General features: G+C 38.9%; 1 protein-coding gene across 1 annotated transcript; it reads right to left on the reverse strand.

Annotated features, from left to right (window-relative positions):
• Positions 1-2,409: 2,409 nt before the first annotated feature.
• ASXL2 (putative Polycomb group protein asxl2) lies at positions 2,410-20,974 on the reverse strand (the record flags this gene model as incomplete). Its single annotated transcript, XM_012945763.3, has 4 exons — positions 20,382-20,974; positions 9,685-10,104; positions 6,984-7,625; positions 2,410-4,908 (listed from the first exon to the last, which is right to left on the reverse strand). The coding sequence occupies exons 1-4, from the start codon at positions 20,808-20,810 to the stop codon at positions 2,410-2,412; spliced, it is 3,990 nt and encodes a 1,329-aa protein (XP_012801217.1). The 5' UTR covers positions 20,811-20,974.
• Between the last annotated feature and the right edge of the window lie 158 nt (positions 20,975-21,132).

Below are 21,132 nucleotides of genomic sequence, written 5' to 3' on the forward strand. Positions count from 1 at the left end.
GAGGAAACAACTCAAAGAACAGAAACGAGGATAGTTCAGTTGTTTATAGCAAACTGTTAAGTAGATGGTTTCCTTACTAATCAGAACTAATAGTTTGCATGAGAAATTTTAAATGGACCAACATTTCAGTAGTTGATGTTGAAACAGAACATCTACTATCCCCGTAAACAGGTTATTTAAGTGGGCCAAATTAATGTCGTAAATAAATGATAAAATTGGTGAGTGACAGCATCCATATTTTTCTAAATGTAAACCAGTTTATTTACCAATGAAATATCTTTCAGTTTGTATCAAAAGTAATTCCCAAGAATAATTTAACTAAATTATGATAAATCGTACTTTTTTGAGAAATCACCGTCCGAATGAACTTGTGCCCAAAATCCACATATAAGTATAAGAAAATAAGCATTTACGGTTGACATGGTATCCTCAAACTAAAGAATGCTGCCCGCTAATAATTCACTGAGAGAATTCTGAGCACTTAAATTTTAACGTGTAATCTATAATTATGTCGATCCTTCGATATACTATTCCACTGAAAATTCATTAACTTATAAGAGATAAAATCACATTTTGTCACTACATAATCCACAGGTATTCAATGAATAAATACCGAATTTGATTTGCCTATGTAATTTTTAACATTACACTAAGAAACTGATATCGTGATTCCTGAGACCTCACGAGTCAAAGATCACAAATGACTAAGAATCACTGATTTAAACTAGATAGCATAAAAGTCTAGATATTTCTAAAATATTCACTGATTAGGTAGTGAGGAATCCTATATTAATTATTTACATTTATACCATCAGTAAATGTAAATCGGAATGGGTAACTTTGGCTCTTGTAAATGATTCGTCTAAAAATAAATGTTCTACAGTTACTATTCATGAGTCCCACGTGTTTATATTTGTATGTCCTACATATTTGTTTAGTAAATGACAGATTGGATAGTTTAAATCATACAAGTCAGAAAATTTGAACTTAGAACTGTGACAATGGCTCAGTGAAACAATCATAGCTGTAATATCTAATGGTTTTCGATTGTGAATTGATATCGATACCAAGTCACAATCTTGGAACAAACATCTGTACTAAGGTAGCAAACGACACTTCGTTGACTAAATTGACAAGAATGTACACAATTACTGTTACGCGTTAAACCAAAGACTTTATGCATCTACTCAGTATCCCGCATATGAATTTCAGTATTATAAAGAATTTTTTACCTTAGGGGCCACCAACATATTGTACACACTTACATTTTGGCTCTAGATAAACAGATCATTGAAAAATGTAGGAAACACAATGTTCACCATTCTGATAAATGAACGATATATTAAGTAGTAAAACTGTAGTAAGATATATATATGATCAATTAGATAGCAACGTGAAATAGTAAGATAATGGTGTGGAGGGTATTTGGAATAAACAAATAAACTGTACAACTAAATACCACACATCGTGAAAAATCGAGTTAATTATTAGGTGAGGTATAAAAATGAGCAGCACGGCAATAAAAAAAGTAAACGAACACGATTAGTTTTGCCTTAAATAAGAAGATAAAATAAGTATTATGGGACAGAATATTTAAAAATTGCTTGGTATGTGCGGAGATAGCGTAAGTAGTAGGTAGTATGAACAAAGGTGCAAAAACATGGTCAAGGAAAAAGATTTCTAAATGGACACAGCCATGAATTTACTTTCAAAACAATATGTATTCTAAGTAAATAGGAGACATTTATTTGAAGCAGACTAATGAAGGTAAATACATAGGATTTAGGAAAGATATTTTAAACATTGCAGTGTAAGGAAATTGACCCAATGTTTTAAAAATAATGGACTGCTAAAAACAGCGAAATTCACATTTGTGAAACTGGTTGTAAAAAGAGGGAGATACAAAGGACCTATAAAACGTAGGTAACAGTAAGGAAAAAAGAAACATAATATGCCATGCCCTACGTCCATACGCAAACAAGTTTGAGGACATACATATATATTTATGTATAAAGGAAAAAAGGGACTAGTTTTGCTTCAGAAAGTGAGATTAAGAAGGCAGTATGCTGAAATAACAATTGTAACCTAGCAATTGATGGGGATAAACTGGTTTTAAATTAAAACGGAAAAGAATGCATCCCAATGTAATTGAAAGAAAGTAACGCAAAAGTGATACACCATAACTAAATTTTGATGATGCTATTATTTGTAGGAACTCAATAATAAACGAGAACTAACGAGCTCTAGAAAAAAACATAAAATCCATGTTTGAGTTCTGCAAAATGACTGAACTGCTTCCTAATGTATCCAAAACATATACTATCCAAATATTCCCATTTGATAAGCGACCAACTAAGTAACTGGTAAATAATTATTCAGAAAAATCAATTAAATCCTTTAGTACCCTGCTTAGGGCAGAGATCGGTTAAAAATGTTCTGTTGGGAGGGAGTGATATTACTAGTTGACTGAATTGTTATAGGATGTGAAAGTATGACAGCAGGTAGGCATGGAGACATAATAGTTGCAGTTGGACCGGATAAGAATGGAGTACAATCCAAAGATTTTCCTGTAGGGTTAGACGGTTGCACAGATTGAATTGGTTGGAAACCAAAGTGGCTGGAGACAGAGCCATTGTTAGAAAGTTGCATGGACGGTCCAGATCGAGCTACTGGATGGGAAAAACAACGAAATTCACCGGTGTTGTTTGCATGAGTTGTTATCACGGTTGCGGTAGACAAAATGGGTAAACTGATGGTTGATCGATCGGTAAGATCCGTATGCTGATCGAATGAACTGCGCTGAACCCAGTTGACAGGTCGAGTTGGAGTCTGGGATCTTATAGGATGTTGGTTACGATCCTGGACAAAAAGTATAGGGACTTCATTATTGATTACGGAAGGTCCAGGGGTTAACAACGATACATTAAGCTGTGAATGGGACACAGGTTGCTTGTAATTAAGAACAGTAGGAACAGATGTGCGAGATGAGCATGAAACAGAATTAGCAGACGATGGAATAGCTACCTTGGAAGGAGAGGAAACTGATTTTACAACTTGAAGTAGGGACGTACGCTCACTGCTGGCTTCCAATGCTTTAGGATGAGAAATTAGAATATTGAGAGGAAATGATGACCCATTTGATGAAGGAACATTAATTGATTTGGAATAAACTAGAGAACGAGGAATTTGTAATTCTGAAGTTTTCATTAATTTTGGAAATGAACTGTCACTACTGCACTGGGTTGCGTAGAAGTTGTTGGATCGGTAGGGTTCAAAAAATGGTGTACTACATGACGTGGAGCTCCTCTCAGTAACGTTTGTCGGTAGTGAAACATCGTTCGGAACAACAGACGTAGGAACAGTAATATGTGTGTTCCCCACACTTGTTGTACTTGAAGTTGTTATATGAGACACGTTTTTGGACCAAGAAGTTAAATTAGCACGTGATACAGAAACTGAAGTTTGCGTTGCAACAGGAGATATAATTTCGGATGAACAGGTTACAGGTGCTCTGCACAAAATCATTTGAGATTTATTTGCACCAGGGATGAGCAAAAACTGTTGTTGAGTAATTGTAGCTTTTGGATTTAAACTCTGGAGGAACGCGACGGCTTCAGATAAATTATCGCCATCAACAAAGAATGCGCGGGTTGTTGTGGAAGAGCGACTTTGGTGTGAATTAGAAGTAAGTAGTTTGGTAACACTAGAAACAGATGTCAAAGGGCTGATAGAAATGGTGTCCAAGGATGGAATAGATTTTACTGTTGCTTGAACTGGGCAAGTTGTAGGTTCCATAAGAATAGGGAGAGCTTGACAAAATGACTTTGACGGTACTATAGCTTCTGAGACTACAGAACTTATGCTACTCGTAGGACAGCTACTACCTGAAACTGGTTGAGTTACAATTTGTGAAGAGTATGAATCAGAAGTGCTAGCTCGAACACTGGAAGGTACTGAGGACTTACCGCCAAACACTGGAGATGGGTATGAACCAAAAGACGCAGTTGGACTTACTTGAGACGTGTGTAAAGGAGCGGAAGAGCTGGAACATGGTCCTATAGATGAAAAAGAATGCCCCGGTTGATGTAGGTAGTTTGTAAAATTCTGCCCTGACTGAACATTAGAGGGAGTAGGTGGTGCGGAAACACTCTGTTCGAAGCGATGTGTTTTAGTGGGATGCATAGGACTAGGCAACTGTGAAAAAACTGAATGTTGTAGAACAATGCTAGCATTCGAGTTTGACAGATGAGGAGAAGATGGATACGACTGAGCGAAACTATTAGAGCAGTAAGTGTAGTTATCGAGGTTGTTGTTAGTAGTAGTAGTAATGTTTTCGGAAGAGGCGTTGTTTACAGAAGGTAGTGGAGACATGACATTAATACTAGGAGCAGAAAGTGGGGAACAAGGGCTTTCAGATGCCAAATTAGGTCTAGTTATCTCTTGATTTTCACTTTGCAAAGATGACACGTTAACAGAATGAACACTTCCATCATTTGCTGATGGAGAGATAGGAGTTCTGAGTGGAGGCGAAGACATAGACGGTGACTGCTTATTTTCGGTTTCGCCCAAAGGGGTAAAATTGACAGGGGTGGAGTAATTGCGATTCTGGAAGTACCCACTTGAACCACTCGAAGGATGTGGAGTCATACTGCCCGGCAGACCATAAAAACGCTGACCTACTATACTGCGTTCAGATTCCTTTAACATACGTTTTGCCCGCAGCTTCTCTCTCATGGCAGCCAACGTCTTTGTTTGTCGAGGTGGAGGCATAGACGGTGACCCACAAGAACTATTGGAATTAGAAGAACGTGATGGTCGCGCAGAACGTGAAGAATTACTGGTGCTATTTTGTCTGTTAGGAGAGGGATTCACTAGCTTTGAATCCAGTGAAAGTCGCCGTGCATGAGTCTATAAATAAACATTTTATTAATTGAGAAAAAGATAGTTCGAATCGACAGGAAAATATATATGCATACACTTATCTTATGAATGATTATTTTATATTTGTTATGAAAACATGGAAAGTAAGGAAACATGAAACTTGCACAGTTACTCTTTGGTGAGTTAGTATGTACGTATGTATAGATTTAAGTCGTATTTGTCAGAGTTATTCAATGGTAGTTTTATGTAGTCCCTCTTATAACTTTTACTGATCAAAAAAAGTCAGTTAACTATCAATGGTTTATTTGATTTAGTAGTAAACATGTTTTAGTTACGTACCTATTATGATTCATAAATTGTGGTACGATATAGTCTGGTATTTTACTTGTTTAATCACGTGAGCTGTGGATTACAATATTAGAGCAGTTAATACCGCACGTTTGGTCTTTTAGCTATATGATTAGGGGCTGTGAAAGTGGTAATTTCTATGATTTATTGATAATGTGAAAAATACAACCAAGTTGTGATTACATTTACCTCCAAGTTATGGTAACGGATGCCAGCTAACTGAGTATTTTTAAACATTCGCTGCGTTTGAATTAAGTTATGTATTTTGAGATTATTCTTAAACCATTTCTTCAAGCGTAGGCTTCAACTTCTATTGAACCAAAAAGCACAGAATCTAAAAGTCCCTTATTACTTGAATGAAAATCTTGGTATACTCAGTTCATGAGCTAGACCACTGACAACTAAAATGATATAGCAAGGATAGTCTGTATCAATAACAATAGTGATCAAATTAACGGCTTACTGTACTTGGGCAACGATGGATAGAGTAAACAGGCTTAAAAACTTTTAAAACCCAGTATAAATACAACTGTCTACTTATCTATTAATGTGACAGATAGGTTAAACTAAATATTCACTTGCTAATTATAGTGTTCAGCATAGTTACGCGTTTTATCACGTGTGATTGTGAACCAAAACCAATAGCAAAAGATATGATCTATGTTTTAAGTCAATTTTCGTTCACTTCTCAAAGTCTTGTACACAAATTATGTAAACATGCCACAAAGAATGCTGATATCAGATAGTCAGCGGAATAATTAGCTTTTACTGATTGAAATAGCTAAATTTGGTCACATTAACTTATTGACATCTACATTTAATTTCCACAAACGGTAGCTTGATAAGCATAGACCGTGAATAGATAACCGCAAACGTTGCAAGTTCATAATCACATATATTATTGAGCTACAAATGATAAGTAACATTTTACACTTAGTCAAATTATTACAGACGTGAAACAATTTGAGAGGAACACCTATGTGTTATATCCTAGTGAAGATTAAATTATAGGTAACTTCTGAGGACTATTTATGGACTAATACTATACACATATTCCTATTATATAACTGCTAAGAAACCAAACCATGTAGATTTATAATCCTCTTATTATAAGCTTTTATTTGACCTATTTGGTACTGTTATATGACTTACTCTTCTCAAGTTATTCTCAACCTATTAGTCACAGTTTCTCACAATCATATCCATTTTTTTTATTGATCTTGTACAAATGTTATCTTCTGTTTTATGGTGTGATGTCTGATTTTGCTTGTATGTTTGAAAGATATGATTCGATATAACGGAGACTGATATTTGCCTTCTGGACTGAATCGGCTGGATTAGACGAGAAGCTACTATCTCAAGGATCAATAAGAAATCTAGACTGCTCGTACTGGTTTATGTGCCATTGGTCCTGTCAATAAGTCAGTGACTTGAATTGACGATCACATCGCGTGATATATTAACAGAGAACAAGGGTCACAAGTTATAACGCTTTGTAGATCACAAACTAATCTAACGATAGAACCTACAATCTGACCTATATGTCTTATGGTGCTAAGCTCCTATTTATTAAGTAAAAAACAAACAGAAAGATTGTGTATATCAAAGTGATACCTTACTAAGCTACTCAAGACAAATGTTCGGTAGTTCAATTTAAATAAAATCTCATGTCGTTCTGAATCAAAAACTTGCTCAGTTTAAAAAATTTATAATAGTAAGTGCCATAAGAATTATCGACAAATACTAGGACTCACTGGCTTCGTGTTTGGAGAATCTGTTAACTTAAGGTCTTCCGACTTAAGGGTCTTATCACAAAGTTTTAAACCTTTATTTGAATCCCCTACAGATGAAGGTGAAACTAATGGCCCGTTGTAGGCAGGACTTAATGAAAGAGAACGATCATCACGATTTCTATCTGATAAACAACAAACAGAATCTGTGAATTCACTGTTTTCCAGATCAGCTGGATAAAATGATTTGCCCGAGCTGGGTATACTGTTATTTAAAGTATCATCCAGAGGAAAAGTGCAGAGTTCTGACAAATCCGAGGTTTTATTCTCAATACTACCTTCAAACTCAATGTCGTTGGATTCCATAGAACATTCTGACTTCTCTTTCAATCTTTCTCTTAGTTGTATTGTTGAAGGGGAGCAGACTACCATAGATTCATTGTTACCATCACTCTGCAAATATGAAGGTCTTGTGCTTCGATTTCTTTTGCTTTGAGAATTCTTAACAGATGAACCAGAAACAGAAAGTGTTGAAGAAATAAGAGAGGTATCTACTGGTGGTGAGTTGGTAAAAAGTGATGGATGATGAAAATCGTTGTTGGGTGCGCTGCAATTGAAATTCTTTGGTTTCGATCGGGATGAACGACGTGAATTTGTTTGACCAGACTTTAAGAAAACAAAAAAGTGGTTACCAGTTATACAAATGAGCAAAACTATGTGGCTCACAAATTCGAAGTACTAAACAAGAGACACAATAGTACATATTTTTCAATCCAAAAGGAATTTAGTAGATAATTAGTTAGGGGAAAACGTGACAAGATCAGTATTCACTTTGAGACAGAATATTCCAAACGGTGTTTGAGTGACAGCAACTCGAAACCTTTGTTTTAGCTATTACCGTATTTTGATAAAAGATTATCGTACCAGACTTACCTGGACCTTCGGTTGCAAAAAATCTTAATATTAAAGGGACTACCGTTTTTTGTCACCTCTGTACTGGGGTCAGGCAAGGTTGATTGGCTAAGCTACTTCCCTCTAATTTTGCTTTTGACCAGTTTGGAACAAACAAACGAAAGTAGTGTTGTATTGCCAGGACCAGTAAGACGTCATTGAAAATGATGACTGTTACTTGTGATTGCATATAGATTAAGCAGTCAGATTAGCCGTTGTCTATGTAAAGTAACTTTAATTGGGAGGAATGAAGCACGTATAACCTCCTTATAGGTAAACCATATACACAACCAGCCTCATTTTGGGAAGGATGAGGAGAAAGATGCAACTAAGAATGGCATATAAGATCCAGCTGATAAAAATAACATTTGTAAAGACTTGGGAGAAGATTGAGATGTCACTGTTGCGACTCGAACTAAACGCCGATTACTGCTACAGCTACCAGTAAGGCTGTGTTGGTATGACTGCGGGATAACTGCTACCTGCTGCTTACTGCAACGGAACACGGTCGCTATGCCGACGCAAAGAAGAAAACAAGACTGTAAATGAAGACTTACTTATAATTCTTCCCTGAATTATATATTCGTTTCCTTTTTAACATGATCAAGAAAGACTTCTTCCAGTCAAGCGAGTTTCTCTTACCTAAAAGAAAGCTTATATTCTGAGCCATGTTTGATGATGCCTTAAGCCAGTGAACTGCATAGAGATAATAGCATTTTTAAACATAGTTTATGGTTGAGACTACTGAAAATCCAACTACATACTTCTGTCGCTTTTCATATAAAGAGCGCTTGTTTGATCACAATTCCGATTAACCTAAAATTTGTTAATACCTTCAATAAATTATCATTTTTTCTCAATATTAGCTTCTGTTGTGCCAAGTTCTTAAATTTTAAACAAAATACAGAATCAGATGTTTGATATGATGGTCAAAATACACTCTGTTAGAGATCCAAACCTGATAAATTAACTCATTCAAAAGGTTTGTCTGATCAATTAACGTAGCAGAGTTAAGCAATATGGGGACGTAAATTAATTTTACCATAAGATAAACGTCTAGTGAAGAAAAAAAACATAAAAACAAGTAGGATATGCCACATCGAGAATTAACTTTACAGGTCTAAATCGATAGTTTTAATTGCTTTTGTGAAACCAGTTATTATTACGAAGACATTTATAAAACGGGAAAACTGACGACGCACCATACAGGGACTGATAGTACTGAAACAAAAATAACCTCCCAATAGGTGGTGGAATGATTTAATGATGCTCATTTAGAATGCACAGGTTTACGTGACAGGAGGCGGAAGAAAGAACACCAATAAGCAAAGAGATATCCAGTGTATGGAAATACTCATGATTTAGAAAATGAAACTAACTTAGTCCCTAAAACTCATTACTTTGCTTAGAAAACATCGTCAGAATATCACATAACCATAGCAATAATTTTACTTCGTTGTTCAGTCCTCTGGAAAAAAACGTTCTTTGTACTTGTAACTTGGAGTTCCAACTGACAATTAACGTGTCTGTTGTTCTGATTCAAGCTCAATATCTCCGGAAAGTTTATGTGAATCATTCAATTTTAACAAATATGAAAAGTAATCTAAGAAGTTCATGTTTTTCAACTATTTAAACACTACCATCTTTAAAGTGTATTTACCATAAAATCTACGTATCCCTAAAATCAAGTAACAAATAGCTATAATTCTGATAAGTTGGCAGGATCATATTTATCGATTTTGATAAATTGGATCTTGATAGAAACAGTACTTACCGATTTCTTAGTACGTATTTCATGAACAAATGTCTTTTTTTTATTATTGTTTGTATTTGATTGGAGCATATCACTGGAAGAAGTGTATCTATACCGGTTGCCTACATGGGCTCGTAGACCAGCTCGGTTACGGATACGTGGGGTGAATTCACCTTTAGCTTGGCGATCAGAAAAGTCTTGGAGGGCTTTTGTAAAAAATTCGTTGTTGAGGGCAGTAGGATGTAACCATACAGTATTTGACTGCTCAGATGATTCAATCCCAGAAGATAAAGAAAGTGATGGACTATAATCATTTTCATCAATTAAAACAGAATTATTAAGAGACATCTCTCTGCAATGATCAAACAGTGGTAAAAGTTGAGACAGCATCTGCTGGACATCCAAAGGTAGAGAATAAAATGTCTCCCTATTAATGAGCAACTGAAAAAGAGCAAAATGGGTTAGTAGAGAAATAAAGAAGACTGAAGACATACAAAATTGACCTTTTACTTTTTTTTAAACTTTTGATAAAATAAGACAAATGGTAAAATGGTTCACTATTCCACGGCAATACTTCCAGATTGGAAGTTTATTTTGTGAGATGGGATTTTGATTATATATACACGAATATTTTGCAGTGACAAATGAATGGTTAACATTATCAAATTAAAAACCATGACATATAACAAAGATATGAAACTCTACACTAGGGGCAGAAAGAAACTATATCAGAGCACGATCTCATGCAGTGGAATCCTTAAACAAATTCTATTTCACCAGTGACATTATAGGAACTTCAAATGTTTGATCATTATTGTGACTGAGTTCACCTAGTACGACTAAAAGGAGCAAACTCAAGGTCCAAGGGCGAAGTCGTACTGCTGACTGTGCAGAGATGTGACGGCAGTAGTATGTCTTCCTCAGACAATCAGCATAACAGCGATGCTGTCTTCCCACAAAGGAAGGGTGGGGTTAAAAACCGCCGACCCTAAAAATACACACCACGCCTTACCCACGGATTCCCGTGAAGACCCGACGGCAAATTCTCGTGGACTGGTAGGTGTAGGTATAGCACTAAGTACGAGGGCAGAATCAGCACTTTTAAAGTGGATCCTTGTTAACAGTCGTCCATGTGCTATTCGGTTAAATGGCTCCGTAAGAACTCGGAAGGATAGGCACACACGACTTTTCGTCATTTCTGCCTACGCTCCCACTGACTGTAGACTGGATGAAGTGAAAAATGAATTTTACAGACAGCTTACTGAACTTCTTCAGAAAGCTGAACACTCAGACATAGTATAGCAACTCTCCTACAATCAATTTTGATTATGGTTACGTTTTGGTTAAACCCTTTTATTAGCTTACCTTAACAGACGTTATCCGTATAGTAACAATGCGCATAATTATTTGTACCATTGTAATCCTACCATGTCTGCATAAACATGTAAGCTTGATCACATGACAGACTCTAGCTAAAATTTTGATAGCATAAATACCGCCTGATGATTCATTGTCTTCCTCATGTATATATGTACGCGAATCCTGCTATTAGTCTTTCTGTGCCCTTATGCGATTTGACTATATATTTGCCTCTGTATTTGCTCGTACACACACGTTCACTTCTCTGTTTCGAATTCGCTTGATGTGCTCATAACTGTTGTCTGTGCTATCCGCTAATAAACTGTAGTTGCCGCTTCTTATTGCTTTCTGATTTCAAACACCTTTGAGATTGATATAATAATGGTTACAAAAGATGACTGATCAAAGAAGCAAAGCCACTACAATAGTACTCGTAGCAGGTGACTTTGTTGCCCAAGTAGGTAGCTTAAACCAAACAGAAAGACACTTAGGTGGGTATTTTGATATTCTGTTTCAGCGAACAAATAATGGTGACCGTCTGCTGAAAATGCGCTCAGACAATCGCTTATTTTTAGCAGACACTAATTCTAAGCACAAGGAGAGACATCGTTTAACACAGCGACCCCTTGCACCAAACCAACGATGGACTCAAATCGACCATGGTGCCAACAGTTATCGTTGAAGAGGCTCGGTAGAAGACTGCCTCTCGTTATGGAATACATGTTTAGACTCTGATCATGCTCTAAAACGAGCACGCATTTGCTTGCGAAATTAAGAAGACCCACTAGAGTTGAGCTCAGCCATGAGAAAGCAAAGGTGAACCCCAGGGACAATTTTGAAAACGAGGCTAACACAGATGTTGCTTGGAAAGATACAGACAGCTGTGAAAACAGTAGAGACATCTATTAGTGATTTGAAGGGTCACGAAAAACCAGTGGATTTCTGCGACATCTATTGCACTGATAGACTCACGTAAACTTACTCATCAAGCTACGAACACGATAGAGAGCGGAGACAAATCAGACACAGGCTAACCAAAAGTCTAAGGAACGATCATGAGCAGTGGTGGGCAACGAAAGTAAAAGAGATGAAAAAGGTAGCAGCTGTAGGTAACACAAGACAGCTCTTCAGACTAAGGGACGGGAATCGGAAAGTCAAGTGTGAGACAATCTCGGAAAAAGACGACACTCTTATCTGCTCTCAGTTAGAACGATGGGCGGAACACTTTAAGAAGGATTTCAGCTGGCCTTCACTTACTCTATAGCTACCCACCATTTCCGAACAGCCTGAATAGAACATTGAAATAGGTCCACCGACTCTAATTGAAGTTTAAAAAACTATAGTTAATCTGAAACGACTAAGAGCAGGCGGTCCAGATGTCAGTCAGTCAGCTACAACGTAGGACTAGGCACATATATGCAACGGTCCAAGTTGCCACATCTCACTTATTAATTTATTTATTTGAACACATAAATATTGGTACAAGAGAGCACCAAATATATATGCGCCACACCATATTTGTGTGTGTGGGCTGTGATACTGAGCGAGTGCCCAGATCGAAGCAGGTGGTTTTCTTAGGGGGCCACATCCCGAGCCTTTGACCTAAAAGTCTAACCCATAAGGCAGTGGAGCATCGTGAGGAGATGCAGTCCCATGGTAGCCGGTGACCAACGATTTGTTCATACGCCATTTGTTCCTTCAGGATACTGGAGCCCATGTACACCATTGGTTTGAAATCCGGTTAAGGTGCCGGACATTCGCTTTTCGTCCTCTCATTTTCGTAAACAACACCTCCACCACGAGAATGCAGTGAGTAGGACTTCTCTGGCAGAGGCTGTATACGCGTGACCGTGTGAGAGCATTTCGAGGAGGGAGGGCCCACCCCACTCTTGGCCATACCAGGGCATTTGGGGGCTCTCATTAGCGATTACGTTGACTAATATTTTAACTGAAACCTGGGAACTGGACATAATCCCATCTGAGTGTTTGCAATCACTGATCGTCTCAATATATAAGGATCGAAATCATCCTATGATAACCATAGAAGAATTAGCTTGAACAATATAGCATCTAAAATGCTAGCCTCAATAATTATCGGGCGCCTAACAAAGACTGGTGAACTGCAAACACGACAAAGCCAGGCTAGCTTTGGACCTGATCGTAGCTGCATTCACCACATAGTCATCATTCGTTCGGTTCTAGAACACAGGCATGCTTATCGGCGTCCGACAATGATAGTCTTTCTTGACTTAGAAGCAGCACTTTGCAGACTGAGAGGTTCTGTGGCAGTATCTGTTATTGCAAGGTGTACCTCAGAAGTACATAAACCTTGTGAAGGCTCTTTATTCGAACATTATCATTACAGTCAGAGCTTGTGGTGAACTGTCATTTGATTTTGTAATTTCAAGGTGTCCAGCAAAGCTGTCCACTCGCCATTTCAGTTCAATTTCATCATTGCCCTACTACTGGAAATAACGTTCTCGTCGTCTGAATTTTCGGGAATTGATCTCTTACCAGCACGTTCACTTATCGATTTAGAATATACAGATGATATAGTCCTGTTTGGTGAAGACGCTGATAAAATGCAGAGTCTTCTGGTAGCACTGAGCAACAATACCAGAATGTTTGGGATGCGCTTCTCTCCCTCTAAATGCAAATTAGTGCTTTAGGACTGGCCTGCGTCAACGCCTGAACTAAAGATAGGGAGTGAAGCAGTCTAACGTGTCGATAACTTCACTTATCTTGGAAGTCTGATCAGCCCTAATGGGTTGGTGTCTGACGAAATCTCAGCACGGATTCAGAAAGCTCGTTTGGCTTTCGCCAACTTACGTCACCTATGGCGAAGGCGAGATATCTGTCTGTCAATTAAAGGACGAATATACTGCGTAGTAGTTCGCTGTGTTTACTTTACGGCTGGGAAAGGTGGTCATTAAGGTTAGACGATACCCGCAAGTTAACAGTATTCGATCACAGATGTCTTAGAAATATAGCCCATATCTGCTGGGATCACCAGGTATGTAGTAGTGAGGTTGGAGCAGGGTATTAGGGGGTGGTGGCAAATCAGTTGATGAGGTTGTGAATCTTCATCGACTGGGATGGTTGGGTCATGTATTACACATGCCCAACCACCGACTACCACGATGTGCAATGCTGACTAGTGTTAGGGATGGTTGGAAGAAAGTTGGGGGCGGCTAAACCAAAACGTGGCATCAGTGCTTGAAGTCACTAACTTTTAGTCTGAACCATGTTGGTAGACGCAGACTACTTTGTTGGGGTCCGCGAGACTATCATAACCAATGGTTGGACACCGGGTGAAATAGCTCAGGATCGATCATAATGGCGTAGGTGTATACACTCTTTGTCTGCCTTAAACGATGAGATTAAAATTACCTTATACTTTTCTTTCCACGAACACATTCTTTCTCCCTTTGTCATATCTTCATACACAGTCTTTTTTATACATTATTACCACTGAAGAGGCTACTTTATGAATTTATTGTTCATTTTGTTGTGCTAATGAGGTACAGCTACTTGGACTGATGCACATATGTGCCTGGTCCTACGTTGTAGATGACTGACTGGTTGCTGTTGTACTGTTCTACTTCCGCTTTCTTTTCACTAGTTTTGTGATTAATGACCTTGGATACACCATTCACACATTGACAGGATGTCCCTTACACGGAATTAGTGGTTTCCAAGTGATGCCTTACATTGTTGTAATTCATGTGAAAAAAATGTACTCGCCAAACAATTTTTGAATTGTAACACGTCAAACAATCTAAAATCTTGTACCTGTCCTTGTTTAAATGTCGCTATCTGCATCATTACTGCAAGCCACCATGCATTATGTAATTCTTTCCAGAATATATTATTTATTTATTGTTGCTGGTACTGAAGATAAATACAATTTTAGAGTCTTGTTTATATGAATTTATTGTTAGTAATGGGACCACAAATAAAAAATTAAGATTTTCTGGGGCTATGAGATGGGCATTAGGAAACCCTAAGTATAATTCCTAAGTACGCTGGTAAATTAACTAAAAAGTCTAACATTGCCTGGTTGTATTAGCTAAATTCAGAATAACAGACCTCGACAGGATAAACAATGAAGATTAGCCACCACGATCTACAGATTTACACAACTGAAAGATGGAAGTTACTGTCTCAAAGACTTATTTAGTTATACGGGTAAAACCGAATTTGTTACCATTAAATGATTGGGGAACACGTTCAGCACGGATTATTCACCATTCGCTCGAGATATTTAGGAAATATAAATACCTCGAAAATGAAAACAGAATAAATCCCAAGGTACAAGACTGCCACTCCTTTTGGAGTGTTACCTTGCGTTTCAGTGGCCGACAAATTCATTGTCCTAAACGGATCGTTATCACTAAACTAGTTACAGCTTCTGTTGCAACTAAATATCAAACCAAACATGATTCAAGGCTAGGTATTAGCCCACTGAAAAGTATGGATAAGAAATGACCGCTCTGCATGACACTATGAAAATGGAGAGCAAAGTCACTTTTGGTTTCGTGAAGCGTCCTGCTCAGAAGCATTGAGTCTTTTACAGGCTCCTTACCTATCAGGACTCTGGTCATGCACTTGTTTGCGCTAATCTTATCTTACTTTTCAGTGGTCAACAAATTCATCGTCCTAAACGGATCGATGTCAGCAAATTGGTTGCAACTAAATGTCAAACCGAGCTACCTTCTAGGCTAGCTAGCAATCCACCAAAACGTATAGATGAACATTGGCTGCAATTGCATGACGCCATGAAAATGGCGAGTAAAGTCGCTTGTGGCTTCGCGCAACGTCCCGCTTGTAAGCACTGGGTTTCTCCTGACTCCTTACAATTCACTGAAGCCCGTCGGTCTACTCTGGGTGACCGTGAGTTTGACTACAAACGACGACTGTTACGTAATGAAATTGGGAAAAGCTTGTGTCAGGACCGAGAAGTCTGGTGGTCGGAGCGTTCCAATGAGTTTGAAGCAACAGCTGCATCTGGTAACTGCCGGGAGCTCTTTCAACTCATCCAAGACACTGGCAGCAAGAAGTCTGGTGTGAGCGAAACAATTTATGAGGATGAAGGGATGTTAATCACTAACATCAAACGACGTCTTGCACGATGGGTAGAGTAGTTCCAGGAGCAATCGTAGTGTTTCTTGACATCAGGGCCGCCTCCGATTCGTTGGACGGGACTGTTCTCTTGGATTGTCTATTGAAAAAGAGTATGCCTGAGAAGTTTATTAACATCTTAAAAGCCCTATATCCAAACACCTCAGGTAGAGTGAGCGCATACAACCACCTTTCTCCATTGTTCCATCCAAGCAGTGGGGTTAGACAGGGTTGCCCAATCTCACCATTCCTCTACAAGTTTGCTATCGACGACGTTCTAGAAACAGCTCTGATGGATGTAAGTAATGGCGATGTGGATCTGTTCCCTGAAGAAAGAATTCCCGACCTTGAGTATGCGGATGATATTGTCTTACCGCGCGATAATACCCAAGCCATGCAATCCACACTTAAACAGTTAGCAATTAATGTCTGTAGGTATGGTATGTGCTTCTCACCTTCGAAGTGCAAAGTACTTTTACAAGACTGCCAGGACCCTGATTCTGCACTCACTCTGGGCAGTGTGCAGATAGAAGTAGTCGAGAAGTTCGTGTATCTGAGTAGCTGCATAAGTGCTGGTGGTGGTGTGAGTGATGAGATCAATGCACGTATGGTGAAAGCCAGAGAGGCTTATGCCAATTTTCGCCGACTTCGGTGCCTTCGTGATGTCAGCCTGGCTGTAAACGGTCGGATCTACAACGCGTCGGTGAGAGCAGTTCTGCCCTATGCTTGTGAAACCTGGCCTCTCCGAGTTGAGGATGTTAGATGACTGTTTGTGTTTGATCATCGTTGTCTCCGAAAGATTTCTGACATCCAGTGGCAACACCATGTTAGTACTGCAGAGGTTCAGCATCGTGTGTTCGCGCACAGAGACGATAATTCAATTGGTGTCACTATCTTGAAACATCAACTTCGGTGGCTTGGACATGTTCTACGAATGTCGTCCCAGAGAATTCCACGTCGTGCATTATTTGCCAACGCTGGGACTGGTTGGGAAAAGCGAAGAGGTGGTCAATGTATGACATTGTGTTGTGGTATGAAAGAAAGCTGCAAAGGGCTGGCTTCTGTTGGTTCTTCACGACTCCCTGGTTGGGGTCTGAGAGAATGGAACACAGTGGCTAGAGACGTTATCAGATATGGCTCAGAATAGAAGCCAATGGAGATCCTGCTGCAACTTTATTTTACTTCCTTCATAAAAAGAAAGACGTAACCTCCTTAAGTGGAAGAATTGTCTGTGACTGTACTTTTGCTATTTGAACTGGCCCTTGCATTATTGTTATTTCACTATCATACAATAATTTCTGTTCAGTGTTGTATTTTTTTTATACGCACCTTACATTCTTTATATCCCCACATTCTCATTAATATTGTGTGGCGCATATATATCTGATGCCCCTTTGTACCAATACTTCGAAGAGATAAATAAATAATAAATATGGTTAACCTTACTAGTAGATATCACTGCTGTTTTCACAGCTTTTCGGATATAATCCCAAGCTGCTTTGGGGTGGGCATCATTTACATGGCTGCCTAACTTTTTCTAGTTGTTTCTGAAATATATTCTTAGCTTGGCAATCATTAGGTAGAACCCTAAGAGGTTTCCTTGTAGCGTCTTTCCTACGTCCAGTAAGACGCAGACAAATACGCGCTCGCACTAAAGAATGATCTGAATCTAAGCATGTGCTCCAGAACGAGCGACAGTCTTCTATTGAGCCCCTCCATTCGTGGCTGATGGCGATGTGATATAGTTGGGTCCAACATTGGGATGAGTTCGGGGGTTGCCATGTCAAAAGATGCTTTTCCTTATGCTTAAATATAGTGTTTGCTAGAAACAGGTGGTTATCTGAAAATAGCTGCAACAGACGATCGTCATTATTTGTTCTTTGAACCACGACACCATAAAATCCACCTAGGTGTCTTTCCTTTTCGCTTAGTTTACCTACTTGAGCATTAAAGTCACCAGCCACTATTGCTACATCAAAGAGCCTAACTTTTTGGAAGTCAAAAAGCTTTCTGCATAACTCATCTTTTACCTCATCTGAGCTGCAGTCAATGGGAGAGTATGCAGAGACGACGAAGAGTGTCCCTATCTTCCCGAGTCCTTACCGTTCCGTTTAGTTGGACAGCGCACAAGCGACTGTCTACTAGGATCCATTCTAAGAGAGCTAGTTTTGCCCTAGGACTCAATGTTATACCTACATCAGCGAGGCCACGGGAAGCAGAATCAGGGCTTCCAGATACAGGAAGCGTGAATCGAGTTGGTTCGTTATTTTGATATGATGAGGTCAAATGAATGACTGACTGCAGTGTGAGGTGATAAAGGAACGTGAGAAGGATTAGTCGTGGAGATAAGAGTTATTAGGAGGTGTAGGAAGGATTTGATTGTGACCAACTTGCTCTCGTGTGCTGATACGGGTATGAGGGATGTCACTTCCTGGTCGCCTACACCGTGGGAGGGTATTTTATTGTGGAACCTGAAAAGAAAGTTAGATTAGTGTTGGTCTTAACGACCTGAGAGCTTGACCGCAGAGCCCACGGGACAACTGCTTGAGGCCGGTCACGCACGGCCTTTTTGTAGGGAGTTTCTAACGTATTAGCTCCGTTCTTTAAAAGGCCTTACCGCCGGAGACGGAAATCTGTGAGGTAAGGTGAGGTGTGATATTTTTAGGGTCGACCTTTTCTGACCTCCTCCTTCTTTGTGAGAGGACAACACCGCTGCAAATGCTGGTTGTCCGAAGGAAACACCTTACTGCTGTCACACCCGTATACAGTCAGCAGTACGACTTCGCCCTCAGACCTTGGGTTACTGTTTCTAGTCTTACCGTTATTTAATCAACCTGACTGACATGGTAGAACCTACAGGAACCTATATTGCAGCCAATATAGCTCGATTAGGTCATCACGATAGGCAAGCCAGACCACCACGTCAAGGTAGCGGCTACGGTCTTAGTTAGTAGGTGGGCATTCTCAAGGTCATTTTAGCATCGCTCAAAAGTCATCCATAAATTATAGTCTCACCGAGAGAAGCACTAAACACTACACAATGAAGTGTTTTGGTAGTGTGAGCTGAAAAATACTAAAGTTGTATATTTATTTAGAAACAGAGACTTTTCAACTACCATGTGGTTTTTATTACTATTATTAACTATATTCACACTTGTTCAGCTATTTCAAGGACTGATCATTCTGAGTTCACTGAATTCTTACCAAAGTTGTACATAAGTAAGCCTGCTGAGTGAAACACTCAATATTACGTATCGAAAACAACTCACAGTATGCTATAAAATTTGTCAGTGATACAGTTGAGTTCATGCCTAATCTCCATCTAAACCATGAATATCTTAGTACCAACTATTTGCCATTTGGCGCTCATACCCTTGGTTTTGGTACATTTCTACCCCTAGCTTTTCGTTTCATATTATTACGAAGTGTGGATAAACAAGGCACTCCAACTTCCCTTAGTCTTTGAAGTCACAGCATGTAATGAGAGATATAGCGACTCACATGTACTGCGTGCGCATGCATATCTGAGTGGAATATATCCAAACACCTATGTGAACATCTGATAAATGTAGACTGAGTGGATGAGTTTATATCTGCGAGGCGCATTTCCGGCTATCATTCTCATTAGGCCTCCTTCAATAATATTTAGGTCTGCCACAAGCACTCATACCAACAACAGTAAAAAGGCGTTTTTCAGGGCTTCCCCTAAAGTCTAATGGTCATCCCCAAAACGGATAAAACTTTCGAAGAGACTATAATTTATGGACAAACCAACCACATATAAGATAACGAGTCACGAGTTTTGGCGCGAAATTCACCCATATATTTGGCTAAATTGAGTTTTGGCATTATAACTGATGTCAGTTAGTGATGAGAACCGTAAATCTAGTTTTTAACCCTAACCATCAACTGAAAATGAGAATTCTAACTGCTTTATAACTTCCATTTAGTCCTAATCAGTAGGTGTCCACCCACATGGTCACTTCAGAGTCGCCCAAAGTTCGGCAATAAACTATAGTCTCACCAAATTTTCCCCAAAATTGGGAGATTCGGATGAAGACATCACAAGCAGCCACGCGACCTAACTTGATATAATAACATCTGAGAATCATATGCCAGTTGACTTGATACTAAAGTTGTCGATCAACTCTACGAAGAAATTGAAATGAGGACAATCAAACAACATATAAGTGCGGTATGACAGTAGAGTATTATTTTAAAAAAACATCGAAACTTACTTTTAGATTAACCTTCGTCAAAAGTGAATCAGGATTCTCCAGATCCAGTGTATCTACAAACGCAGATGACTGTTTTCTTTTGCTTGTGGCTCTCCTAATAGTACATCCAGAAGTAAAACTAGACAACTGTCTTTGTCGTGATTTGCTTAGCTTAGCAAAAGAGTTGGGATGAGGACCTTTTTGAGCAGTATTTCTCAACATTGAAAAAGAGCAAACGCCCACCAAAGACTCAATGTTTGTATGAAATGAATCATGATCACCAAAATTTCCAATTAAATGTGGAGACTCATTGTGTGCGACATTGTAAACCTGGTCGCGAGCACCACAATGACTGCTAGGTGAGTGGCGCAGGCGAATCCTTAACTTCGGAATAAAAGGTGTATCCCTTGCAGGTTTGGGTGGAATAATTAATTTGGATGTGGCATACATATCCGACGTGACATATATATACAGCAATATTCTGGTTAAATTATTGAGAACCGGTACGTATATCCATATTACTTCTGACCAGGGCTGAATATAAAGAGGGAGATAAAACACCTATCAGACAGGCTGGCTAACCGCCAACCTAACAACTACGAGATCAGATATACAATCCCGCGCAAATACGTCCAACAATAGACTTCGAAGTAACGCTACAGTTGGTTGGATAAAATTTATGTATCATTTATGACCAGTTACTATTTTTCAAAAGCCTCTAACTCATATTTGAATAAAAATCCTAATAATGGAGCTTGTTTTTATTGGGTTC

This window comes from Schistosoma haematobium, chromosome ZW (genome assembly GCF_000699445.3).
Source record: "Schistosoma haematobium chromosome ZW, whole genome shotgun sequence".
NCBI classification, from domain to species: Eukaryota; Metazoa; Platyhelminthes; class Trematoda; order Strigeidida; family Schistosomatidae; genus Schistosoma; species Schistosoma haematobium.